At 42.1% G+C, this 13118-nt stretch overlaps 1 protein-coding gene across 3 annotated transcripts in view; it reads left to right on the forward strand.

The window, feature by feature from the left end:
- The window catches only part of spidr (scaffold protein involved in DNA repair), a 37391-nt gene that overhangs the window by 7136 nt on the left and 17137 nt on the right, over nucleotides 1-13118 (forward strand). For all 3 annotated transcript variants that reach the window (XR_014699111.1, XM_084546403.1, XM_084546404.1), the window contains 4 exons: nucleotides 556-674; nucleotides 1992-2211; nucleotides 7686-7866; nucleotides 9315-9559. Coding sequence is in view for 2 of the 3 variants with exons in the window: in XM_084546403.1 (XP_084402529.1) it covers nucleotides 556-674; nucleotides 1992-2211; nucleotides 7686-7866; nucleotides 9315-9559 (765 nt within the window). In the remaining variant the exon portion in view is untranslated. The remainder of the gene's footprint in view (nucleotides 1-555; nucleotides 675-1991; nucleotides 2212-7685; nucleotides 7867-9314; nucleotides 9560-13118) is intronic.

A 13118-nucleotide genomic window follows, 5' to 3' on the forward strand; every position in this document is an offset into this window, starting at 1 on the left:
CAGTTTATGTCATTTTTGAAACCCAGCCTTACTAAGATTAGAGTCCCTTGAAACTTTTTTTTTAGAGAGGTTTTATATCAGAAAGAGTAGATTAAATAACAGTAATATAACAAAATACACCTTCACTCTTATTATAACATAACAAATGTCATGCAGGCAGATTCTAGTATTAGTTTTAACCAGGTTTACTTAATGAAACAGCATCTGAGTGTGTAATATGTGTCATAGTGCACTGCTTCAAAGAGTAAACGGAGTAAGAAGACATATTGCTCGCTGCCAGGTGATAGTCAGACTTTGGTGGCAATGTTTCCACAGCAGAACTGACGATGAAAGGGACACCTGGTGTCATAATGTGGGTGCTAAATGTCGTTTGCCATCTCCCAAGCCCCCCAAATCTGACAGATGGCTATCTGTAATCTTTGACAGCTTGTTGTTTGCATCAGAAAATCTTTTATTTCCCTTTGAAATAAACAGTCGAGCATGTGCGTTGGATAGATTGTGTATGTGTGAGTTTATCACATTACATCATCTAGCACCGTGTGTGTTGTTTCGCAGTGGAGGTCTGGCAGAGAGGTTGAATCGACTTCAGTGCAGGCAGAGGTCAGCGATCAGCTTCTGGAGGCACCAGGCCTTCTCTGATGCTTCAGCAGCAACAGCAGCAGCAACAACACCAGGTGACCGCATAGACCTTCTGCTTGTGTAAGATTACATCTTACTCATCCCTGAATCATTGTTTAAGTTAAACAATGAACTTTGATTTGTGAGTGGGATGAAGCCCGTCTCTAAGCAGCACACGTGTGACTGTACGGAGGGGCCACACTGAGGAAGTGCTAGCTGTAGGTTGATCACTGTGGCTCTGAACTGTGAACTCAATTTGTGGGTGACAGGAAACTGCTTGCCTAGTTCTTTTTTTTTCTTTTTTCCTTTTCCGTGGTGTACCAAACCACTTGTGTTTTCTTGTTGTCAAGCATCTATCTCCTTATAATAGGACATAAGCAGTGGCTCAAAGGTGACGGTTGATTGTGGAAAAAGAAGACGCCCACTCCATCCAGCTCAGAGTTTGTGGTCAGTCGATGGTTTGATTAGCGAAAAGACTTAGACGGAGTGTTGAGGTGTGATGGTTTACTCTGACTTGACCTAATTTCCAAGTCTTTGTGCAGAACTTTCTACCAGATGGCTTATATTAAGATATTTTTTTATAATATAAAAACATTTAATTTACAGTGTGTAATAAAACTGTCACACTGCCTGCTTAACAATAACAGCAGTGTCACCCAACAAGATCATGCTGTTACAGGACACCTGTTTATCTTATAATTTCAGTATGATATGTAAGCTCACATATGCACATGTTGGACATTATGAGTGGTTTCCAAACATATTGCTCATATTTCTCAGTTTTTGACCTCCTCATTATTTTGCAGTTTGGGACTTAAAGGCACAGAGCACAAGGGGAGCGCGTACCATTCACGTTTAGACAAATGCATGTTAAAAATTTAATAGCTCTCTAGCGACGTCCTTGATGTGATTTACTCTTATCATATTAAAACTCCCCCTCTGGCCGTTTACTTATACAGACAATGAAGTGCATTGACTTTGCCATCGCATGCCGCAGTTTTTACATTTCAAGTTTACACACATTTTTTTTGCATTCAGCCAAGTTGCCTTCTTATCTCAGTCTGATTTATAGCTGCAGGGCATTTTCTCATCTTTATTATCTTTGTGGACTTTATTGTTCAAGCCAAAAGCACAGTCAGCATTGTGGTGAAATACCAAACATTTGTACAGTCGCCCAGTGGGATTTACTGCATCTCATATCCAGCCTGAGTCAGTTTAACTTTACAGTTATGCAGTGCGAATTGTTCTAATGCTAAAAGTGAATTACTTTCATAATGAATAATGAGTCCCACAGAGAGCCGGAGGAGCATGAGAGTACAGTTTGTACGCAGGCACACACTCAACATCTGTGTTGTTGTTCCTCTGCTCTCCAGCGGACAGGCCTGGCGTGCTGATGCTGGAGGTGCTGGAGGTTACCGATGAGTGCAGCGTGCAACTGGCGCAGTGTGAGCACCGCGGGCCCCCTGGAGACGGCCACCAGCGCGGTAACCCTGTCTCTGAGGAGAGAGCTCGTATGTTGGTGTTATTCAACAGAGAGACGGCAGCCCAGCTGATTCCTGCACCCAAAGATATCATCTACATATACCCACCATGGTGAGAGGTTTAGTTTATATTTCGGCCTTCAGTGTGCAGAAAGATGTATTTAACATAGAAGATTTTTATCTGCTGCAGGGGGGAGTTGCAAGTGTCTCCGTGCTCAGTTAAAACCTGAGAGTTTATTCCACTGTGTGTGGGTGGGGGTAATTGTGCCGTGCCCTGGTGTAAACAGCCGTAAGCAGCACACAATGCATGAAGGTGTAGGTAAACGGCTACACCTTTAGGCCTTATGTGCTGCACTAACTAACTCTGCAATAAGCACGTTATAGTTCCTGGTACTTCTTCATAATAAAAGCATCCCATCTGCCAGTGGAAAGCTTTTAGTTTTAACAAACAACAGCAGCTTAACACTTAATAAAAAGTGTCTAATAATTCTGATTTCCTAAAGCATAAACAGAGACACAGCAGTGAAAATAAACTCCAACCCGCAGACTTTCAGGTAGAAGCTTGAAAGCATTAAGAGCTTAACATGGAGAGAGGTATCTATCTAGTCATCACCACAGTTAAGGCGCTGTAGACAGGGGAGGAGACCGACACAGTTGGCTGTGCAGTGCGGCTCGAAGCAGCTTAAAGCAGGCTAACGTAGGCTAGTGGAAAAAACCCATAAGACATGTACACACAGGCAAACTTCATGACGTCATGACAAGTAGTTGCAGCAAGAAGCAACTGACAGGAATGGTGTAAACTTGAAAACTACCTGTTCGGAGACATTTTTTGCAAATATATGTTTGCATATATGTTAAATGTGCCTGGAGGAGAACGTTTTACATGAAATTTCGCGTGTTTGTGCTTGTGTATGGATGCACGCGCCATTTCATTTTTGCTGCTTTAGGGCAATACAGGGGCATTAACTGCAGAAACGTTGGGAGATAAATTAACAAGGAGCAAACATTGGAGAAATTTGTTGCAGTTTGAATTTAATTTGCTTATTATTGCAGTCTGTTAGTGCCACATGTCAAAATAAAGAAGAAAAAAACAACAACCTAGAATCGAAAGCCTTATATTTATATGTATTTATATTTATAATGAATAAATATGAAGTTATATTTGAAAAGCTGGAAATAATGACCTCTTAAAACGAAAACTAAGCCCTGAGTAAGAACATGTTATCTGAAATAGCACTGGAAATGGGCAGCGTGACACATTTCCTGAGTGAAGTTGGTCAGTGAAACCGTTTCTTGGATTTCCCTGTTCTTGCGTTTTTTTTCTTCTTCTTCTTCCTCTTCTTTTCTAAATCATCTCTTGGCTGACGATCAAAAACTACACAAAAAAGACACTGTTACAGGCAATTACACAATGCACGGCTGACACACTTTATGCAGGACAAAGAGTAACAGGATCTTGCAAAATAATGCTGAGGAGGCATTCTGAAGAGACAGAATACTACACATGAAACTGCAGTCCTTAATTTGTGTGTTTCTAAGTGTGAAAACTTAACAATAATAAGCACTGAAGGCCCAGATGTGAAGAACAGTCCCTCACATGCAAAGGCGGGGGCAGTGGGGGTGTTTTGGGGATTGTTTTGGAGTTGGAGCGAAGCAGCAGTTGACTCCAGCTGTTGGGAGTTTGAGTTGAGTGTGCGCTGGAATATCCAGGCTGGCGGAAGCGCAGGGGCCTCCTCAGCGCTCTGACGTCACGAACAGCTCCAGGGAATGCTTCGCATTCCTCTTCCTGGCAGTAGTTAGGTCATTTCCAGCAAGCCGGGGAAAAAACACAGTAGGATTATTTTCTGGAGCATTTGGGAGTAGAGAGTGGAGGGAGCCAGAGGGCTGAGATTGAAAACACATGGTGGTTTGAAAGTATCTCTGACTTTAGCACCTCTCCTTCCCTGTACTATTCCTGAAATCACAAGACAAGAGTGGAGCCCACCAGACACACTCCTGTTACGCTTTCAAAGAACTACATTTCTGTCTGTTATATCCTAAAGCCTTTTTTGTGTAAATTACTTTGATACGTTTGTAGAGAATCTGGTTTGCATTTTAATCCCTCAGTATTCTAGGTCAATAAAACAGCCCAAGGCAGTAATAACCAAGAAGAGATGATGACAGGCTTTATATCCTCTGGAGAGGTATTCATTTGTACAGCGTCAGGACAGCCTGAAGCGGTAAATAAATGAATTTGGAGGATGAGCACGTCTGGTAAAATTCCTCTTATCAGTTTCCTGTGTGACACTCAAATGGTTAACCTCCCACATGACTCGTGCAGGAGTACGTTGACTCCGCCCACCTCCCACGCCTTGTTGTGAGTGGGCCGAGAGCTGAGCGGAAATACCTGCAGGGATTATTCACTTACAAACTGTGACGCCAGCAGCCCGGGCCACTCCTTAGCCCGGCTACCTGTCGGATGATGACAGCTGCCCACTCACCTGTTCACAATGGGGTGACACTTCCTGTGTGGGTGTTGTGCTGGTTTCTCGCGAACAGTACGTTCTGCCCAGCCAAGATGAGAGTGTGGCTTTTACTGATTAATGATCTGTGTGCAGATGTTCCTCTGATAACCATCACTGTCACGTTTTTATCTTATGGCTCGGGGAGAAAAGTCAAGTTTGGGAAAAACACAAGAATTCGGCTTCGGCATTCACTTTTTACTTATACTAAGTTATGAAATTGTATTTAACATAACAGTTACTCAAACAAAAGTTACGTAAAGTGTTATAAACAGAGTTAGTTTTGGTGTCAGAGCAATAAAATGAAGGATTGGTGTCAAAGCAATAAAGTGAAGGATTAATGTGGTCAAGAAGATGACATGGTGGAAGAGTTTTGATTCATACACATGTCGGCACTACTGTAATGTTTACCTGGTTAAAGTGGAGCATATTATAACTGCTTTACTTCCTGTTAATGTATAACGCAGCGTTGTGTATTAAATGTACTAAAGTAACGTTCCTTCCTCCTCCACTGTCACATTTTCAAGGTTTAGACGATTACAGATGTTTAATGTCGTGGTGAATTCAGTTCCCGAACTCAGTTTCTTTTTTACAGTAAGCACGTGTTTAGGAGAAGAGTGCAACGAAAGCACTCAAACCAGAGGCGCTTTCTAAACCCAGTGAACTTCATCTCTTTGCAGGCAAACTTTTTTCTGTGGAGGGGGGCTTCAGCTGTTCTGTTGTTCTCAACACACACACACACATTTCAGCCAGAAAGTCTCCTTATTTATTACCTTTTCCAATGCTTTTTATTGCAAAATTGTGAATATTTTAACATTTTGCAAAAGTACAGCGAATCCATTTTATATGCACAGATCAGCCGTAACATTACGACCACGTGACCAATATTGCGTGAGAGCTGTTTCACCGCCAAAACGGCTCTGACAGGTCAAGGCATGGACTGCGCCAGACCTCTGCAGGTGTGCTGTGGTACCTGGCACCAAGACGTTAGCAGCAGATCCTTTTAAGTCCTGCAAGTTGCAAGGAGGGGCCTCCAAGGATCAGACTTGTTTGTCCAGTGCGTCCCACAGACGCTCGACTGGAATGAAATCTGGTGAATTTCAACACCTTGAGGCTGTTGCTGTGTTTCTCTAACCATTTTTAAACCATTTCATTTTTGCTTAGTGGCAGAGTGTATTATCCTGCTGAAAGAGGCCACTGCCATCAGGGTTTGGAACAATGCTCAAATTGGATCCAAGTTCTTCCCAGCAGAACGTTGTTCAAAGCATAACACGGCCTCCGTCGGCTCTTCTTTTCCCCACACGCCTGTATATCCACACGATATAAAAGCGATTGCAATTCATCAGGCCAGGCCGCCATCTTCTGTTGCTATGTGCATGTTGTAGACACATTCAGCTGTCCACCTTCTACACACGTTCTGACACCTTCACATCAGAACCAGCATTAACTTCGGACTTCACTTCACAGTTTGGCCATCGTGAAGTTGCTCAAATCCTTCCACGTACAGTACTTCCTGTTTTCAACATCAACGCTAAGGACTAAATGTTCCGTTGCTTCCTAATGTACCCCATCCAACGCTAGGTTTTATTTATTATTATTCACTTCACGTGTCAGTGGTCATAACGTTGTGGCTGGTCAGCGTATGTTTACTAGTGTCTGCACCAGCATGGTAAAGTGTCCGGTTCGGTTTCTACTGGTTGTGGCAAACAAATAATATTGTTGTCTTGCTTGACTACTTAGAATACAGGGGATAGAAACAATGCCTGGAATTGTATGAAACATTGGCAGGAAATAATACCCTACTATGAGGCTTTATTTGGTGTATATTTTTGTTTTAGTCCACCATCTTCTAACTTCTAACTAGTCATTTTTTAATTATAAGTAAGAAAATAGTTTTAATTCAGGGTAATATTGTTAATAACGGTCACATTTGATTTGTAGAGATTTTATTCTAGCTTTTATTTATTGATATAAAAGTGTTTAAATACACACTTTTATATTGATAAATAAATACTGGAATAATAACTAAGGCTACCAAAACGACAATCAATGAAAACCAAGTCATCTTCTGGCTAAATCACATTTAAACAAAAACTGAACTCCATAACCTTCAATAAGGTCACATTTGGCTGCATTTTATTACATGAAGGTGTACTTAAAACTGACAGCTGTGTGTGTACTTTCTAAATATTTTCCCACCATTTTTATTGTTCTTCCAAACATTTATCTTCCCACTTATCTTTGTCTCTGGTTCAGCTATCACCGGCAGGTTTGAGGCGAGCTGTGACTTGCGTGGCAGTTCCAGTCACTACTCTTGGCTCTGAGTCAGTGACGAGCCATCATCACACTATTATCCTTGTTACATGTGGAAGAAATTAAGTCATAATTCAAGCACACCACAAACAGCGTGCTGTAAAGGTATCTGGCTGCTGTTCAACATCTTTTGTTCTCAGGCTCACCGCCACTCAGGTGTGTGTGTTATTAACCTCTTTGAGCCAAAACACCTGAGCAGAAAATGTTTTGCTAAGGTTTTAAGGAGAGGTCCTGCATCTTTGGCACAGAAATATGAGGGAAGTTTATGCTGGTAAAAGTAAGATTAGCACTTAAAGTCACTCATTTGATTTGGTGTCAAGTATATTTTTCCGTAGATGGCGTCACGTCACAGGCTGCGACACGAAGCCTTCTTAGAGCGCCAATTACATGGAAAATGTATCTTTCACCTCAGTTAAAGAGGACACACGCATCCGTTCTTCACTTGCCTCGGAGAAGGTTAACATATTTGAACTTGTACTTTGTGCTGGGTGGTACACAGCGAGCAGACCTGTGGAGGTGGCTGGTACCTTATCTGAGTTTGACATTCAAACAGTCTCGAGCTGTCAGCCCCCCTACGTTTATGCAACAGCCTATTCCATATATTTTTAAATCAGAGCTGTTGCATCTGTTATCATCGCAATCACAACCGAAGCGGCTTATCATTGCCCAAGAGCTTACAGATGTTTAATGTCATGGTGAATTCAAGTCCCGAACCCAGTTCTTTTGCACAGCAAGAACATGTCTAAAACGAATGCACTCTATCTCTTTGCAGGCAGAGTCTTTCTATGGAGGGCGTCAGCTGTCCTGTTATTCTCAACACACACTTCAGCCAGAAAGTATCCTCTCCGTCCAAACGAGCCGTTCCAAGAAGCCGGCGCATACCGTATTGTTTGGGTAAAACATTCGGACTGTTGGACGTGAGCAGGAACACAGATGAGAACAATGCCAAACAGGTGTGTATGCTTCATTGTCAGTACAATGGAGCACCTTGCACCTAATTCCCAAGTTAACTTATTTAGGTCACAGGACATGAAACAAACCTGTCAAACTCCCTTTTGAGAGGCAGAAAAAAATGTCATCACTCCAAGAAGTCAGCAGATGACACGTAATGACAGCACTGGTATGTTTTGTGCTCAAAAGTTTGGCTACTGGCCACAGCGTTGTGCCAGGGTTTAGTTAAAACAAAAACATAAAAACAAAAGATTAGGAGGCTTGTGTCAGCATTCATATTTAATGAGTAGCAGGTGTGACTTTGCAGACGGTATTTTTTTATTTTTTTCACAGGGTTAATCATGCTCACTTTATAATAATCACAAAAACCCAACAATAACAAATAGTCTCAGTGGAGCATCAAACTCTTATCAATCAAGTACATTCAGTTGTTTGATTTCTTAGCTGCCTCGTTTCAAAATCAAATTTATCAAAATAATTTTTTAAGGCAGATGTCAGATGCTGGGTAAAAACTTCAGTATTGCTGTAGTTTAACCTTCTGCAGTGATTTTATTTTTTGTTTATCAAAAAAGTTGCAGATTACAATGTGATTAATCAAAGTGTCTGAATTTAGCAATTTATTTTATGATGTAGAGCTTAAAACGTTAAGTAGCAGCACCTTAATCAGTTTGTTGAACAACAAAAAAAATATGAATCAGCTGTTTCGATGATCTTCTCATATGTGAATTATCACTGTGCTTTTTTCTGTTTATTAGTGTTTTCTTTTTGTATAATTAAGCTAACTATTTGCTATGGATTTCGAAATAAATTATTTAGTCGATAAAATTATCAACAGATTAACAATTAGTTGCAGCTTTATCACTGGGATTATTTAGTTAAGAAACTAAAGGAAGCAATTCTGTGTTTTTTCATTAAAAACTGTTGTCTCTTTAATATATATTGTGGTTAGCACTGATGCCCCACAGCAAGAAGGTTCTGTGTTTGAGTCTACCTGCCAACTGGGGCCTTTGTGTGTGGAGTTTGCATGTTCTCCCTGTGTCTGCGTGGGTTCTCACCAGGTACTCTGGCTTCCTCCCACCATCCAAAGAGATGCTTGTTAGGTTAATTAGCGATTCTAAATTGGCCGTAGGTGTGCATGCGAGTGTGAATGTTAGTCTGTCTCTCTGTGTTAGCCCTTTGATAGATTGGAGACCTGTCCAGGGTGTACCCTGCGTCTCGCCCAGTGACAGCTGGGATAGGCTCCAGCCCCCCGCGGCGCTCCAGAGGATAAGCAGTTACAGAAAATGAATGAATTAATATATATTCTTTGATCTATAACACGGCAGACTACAGTAAAATAAAAAAACTACAAATTTCCTGATGCAGCAGGCCCAAACTCAAATCAATCAGCAAGCAGGATCTGTACATCGCAGTGAAGGTTGCGTCTCTTTCTACTTTTTTTCTTTTGCAGATCGTCACCTCTGATGCTCTGTGCAGATTTGAGGGTTCGGGGGTTTTGACAAGACACTGCGTCTCTCTCTTGGAGGCCATCGAAGGACTTGGCCAGGCTGGCACCGTGGACCAGGATGTGGAGGTGGTTGTCCAGAGAGTTTACTCCATCCCCATGGCTGACTGCTCCCCTGTGTCCATCGTCAAACCAAGACTTCCCCTCAGGTCCTCCTCAGCTCCACCTCCTGCAGAGAAAGGCAAAACCAGGTACTGGCTGATAATTGTCGGCCCAGTGGGGCCTCTGGTTTGTCACATTTGGTAAAATAGAATGGGGAAAAAATAAATCTGTCTTCATCTGCTGTGTATGCTCTGCCACGATACAAATTTTTCTTTTTGTTAAAATTGCATGCTGGTTTCCTCGGTCTCAGGCCGTGCATGCTTCTCCTCGGTGGCACAACGTGTCTCAGCGGTGGAGCTATTGTTCACGGCGCAGCAGGCCTCACAAAGTGCTCTCACTGTCTCCAGCCATATGGCATTGCTTGACAAAGGACACAAACATTTCTAATTGAATCCAGCCCCTCTGTGAGCGATTCTCGCCAATTCTCAGGAAAGACGGCATGATGTTTTCAGAATCACGTACTTGAGTGGGCAGATCAGGTTTGCAGCAGTGGTTTTTTGTTTTTTTTCATACCTTGAAACTCTAAAGAAAACCTCAATTATAGTTTATTGAGTAGTGCCAAAAACGTACAGATGTGTGGAATTGGGTCATTTATTTAGGCCACTTTTTTTTTTTATTTTGTCCCAACTGAGAGAGTACGTGATATAATATTTTTATAATGTTGGATTTAACCTTGGCTATGTTCGTGTTCACAGGGCAATCGAGACACAGCTCTGACACGCCCTCTACAACACACTGGCTTCAGATTGAAAAACTGAAAAAAGCGTCAGCAGCACTTGCATTAATTGCTGTTCTGTGGTTCAGTACCGGTGTTCTGTATATAAACAGCATGTTCAGTTTGATGGAGCATCCAGTCCACATGTAGAAAAAAAAAAAAAAAACACTTTAGCGTGTATGTCGAGAACTGCTGCCGCCAGACACCTCAGAAAGAGAGGCCGCCACTGATTGTGTATATTGTCATAAGGGTAGTCTTATCAGGTCGGTGAGTAACCTGTGTTCTCACTACAAACCAATCGCTCCAGTTCATTTGTCCCAGAACAAAGTGCAATTGCTGTGTTCACACCAGCCCAAACAAACTGACCTGGCGGGGAAACACTTATGGTTTCGGATAAACAAACTAGATGTGAAACCACCCTAAGCTTTGATTTGATCTGCAACTATTTCAATAGTCATGTCTGTATTTTTTTTGTTTTTTTTGCTTGGTTGCTGGTTCTCGGATGTGAGAAACAAGGTACTTTTGGACCTAACCGTTTTGGGGACTCTCAGAGGGTAACTACCCACTGGGGACTCCAGTCCCCCGTGAACTTTATACCATCAAAAACGTTTTCCCATTTGCATTTGCATCCCCAATCAAGAGTAATGCCGAAGTGAATACAAGCAGATTGGTATAGCATTGACTCTTAGTTCTGTGCAACGTACCGCAACTAGTCTGGACTTCACTGTCGTTCCATTTCTCCGCGATTTGTTTTGATTTGATTGATTTTTTTTTTTTTTATGACAATCGCACAGCTACCCTTTTTCTGGCGTTTCATGTGTTCAAGCATGTGTTTCAAACAATCACCATACACATACACCGATTAGCCACAACATCAAAAGCACTGACAGGAGAAGTAAATAACATTGACCATCTTGTGACAATACAATGTTCTGCTGGGAAACGTTTGGACCTGACATTCATGTGGTTGTTACTTAGACATGTACCACCCACCTAGACCAGACCAGACCAGGCATCCCCACTCCATAGCAATGACACTCCTTGATGGCAGCAGCCATCCCCAGCAGGATGCAGCCTGACACGGACACACACACAAAAACAGTTTAGGAACAACTAAAAAAAAAACAAAACATGAAAAACAGCACATGGTGTTGACCTGGCCTCCAAATTCACTAGATACCAAACTGATCAAGTATCTGTGGGATGGTCCACAGAGGCCCCTCCTCTCAACCCATAGGACCCAAAGGTCCCCACCAACAACATTCTGCTGCCAGACACAACAGGACACCCTCAGAAGGCCCATGTCTATTCTCTGATGAGTCAGTGTGGGCACACATAAAAAGGGGGTACTTTCTCTAATAGTTATCGGAACTACTACGTGGTGCAAAAGCTCCCGTTGAGGGTATTCTGTGTCAGACAGTGTCATACAACAAATATCTTCACGTTTTGGGAAGACCCCAAGATATTTTACTTTCTCTAATTAATTGGAAAAAAAAAATAAGAAATCTGCCCTAGAAAGAGAATTGCAATTATTGATTTGAGAGCAAAAAATGCAAATGACACCTGGTGAAACTGGGTTTATGGAAATAATGAGCTGAAAGGTGCTAAAAATATTGAATTTCTCTCAAGATTAGGTACTATGAGATAAATGCATAAAATGCAGTTGTTTAGTCCACCATGACAACAAAATAATCGATTACTGCAGCTTTAAACGTCTAAAAGTATTAGTTTTATTTATTACGATTTAAAAACTATTCAAAACAAATCATCCTGGCATTACAGGCATAACTTTGAGGTTTATAGTAGTGGTGTTGTTGCTGTTTAATGAATCAGAACTTGAAGCAAATCCAGGAAGCGTGACCTTCAGTTGCCTGGCCCTCCTCAGGCGTGTTGTTTTTGTTCTTTGCTGAGTAATAAAAGAAAAGTATTGGTTTCTCTAAGTGGAGGGGCCCGGGGGGCGCTTTTGCGGCAAAGGGAGGAGAGTCCCGGTCAGCTGACAAGCTAACTGACTAAATGCGCAGCGGCTGTAATGTGACACTCACTCCTGCCATGCTGCTTCTGTGGCTGGTAAACAAATGCAGCCCTCTGACCGGAAACACTTATGCCCTTCCCTCTATTTCTCTGTAACTCAACCAGATTCAACAGGCTCTGTTTGTAGGGGAAAAAAAATAAAAAAAGTGGTGGTGGGGCAGAGTTTAGGAGGTGATCACGAGTCTTATACGTGGATGAGCATGCCAAATTATTGTGACAGTTTAGAACTTGTTTACAAAGTTTTATTTTTGGGCTGCAGTTTTTTTTATTTTATTTTTTTCTGAAACACGATAAAAGTGATCTGATCACTTGCATACCCTGTTTTTGTAAGAGGATTGAATTGCTGCACAAAAATACCAACATTGGGTACATTGTGTTGCTTATAGTGCTTGTAGTACTATTCCAGGATGCATGCTTGCTCTGCGGAGAGCAGGGTGGTTTACTTCGCAGCCCACTGGCCTCATTCTGTATAAAGACAAGGACAGTTTGTCTTATGTTGTGTCCCCAGCCTCTATGAGTCACTCCCCTGGTCAGTGTGCTTATTTGATCCTTTTGTTGTTCAGCCCCACAAGGGAGACGGGCCAGAATGATATTTATGCCTGAAGAAGATGTTAAGTTCCCGTAAATTTGGGAATAGAATAAACAAGAAGATTAACTGTTTGCAGGAAGTGAGGAGAGGCTCTTTTTTTTTTCTTGGTGGAGAAGGAACACAATGTGCTGCAGGGATCCTGTTACAACCGTGTTTATCACTCTGCCTGCACTGATTGGTGGACAACACATAGGAAGGAATCCCGCCTGTCCGCCCCCCCCCACCAATGAGGCCTCTCTGCTGTAGTCTTAAATGTGTGGGTCGCTTGCTTACTGTGTTGCCAAGTAACGTGCATGTGCATTGGCGTACATGC

The sequence above is a fragment of the Chelon labrosus genome (assembly GCF_963514085.1).
Source record: "Chelon labrosus genome assembly, chromosome: 6".
Taxonomy (NCBI): domain Eukaryota; kingdom Metazoa; phylum Chordata; class Actinopteri; order Mugiliformes; family Mugilidae; genus Chelon; species Chelon labrosus.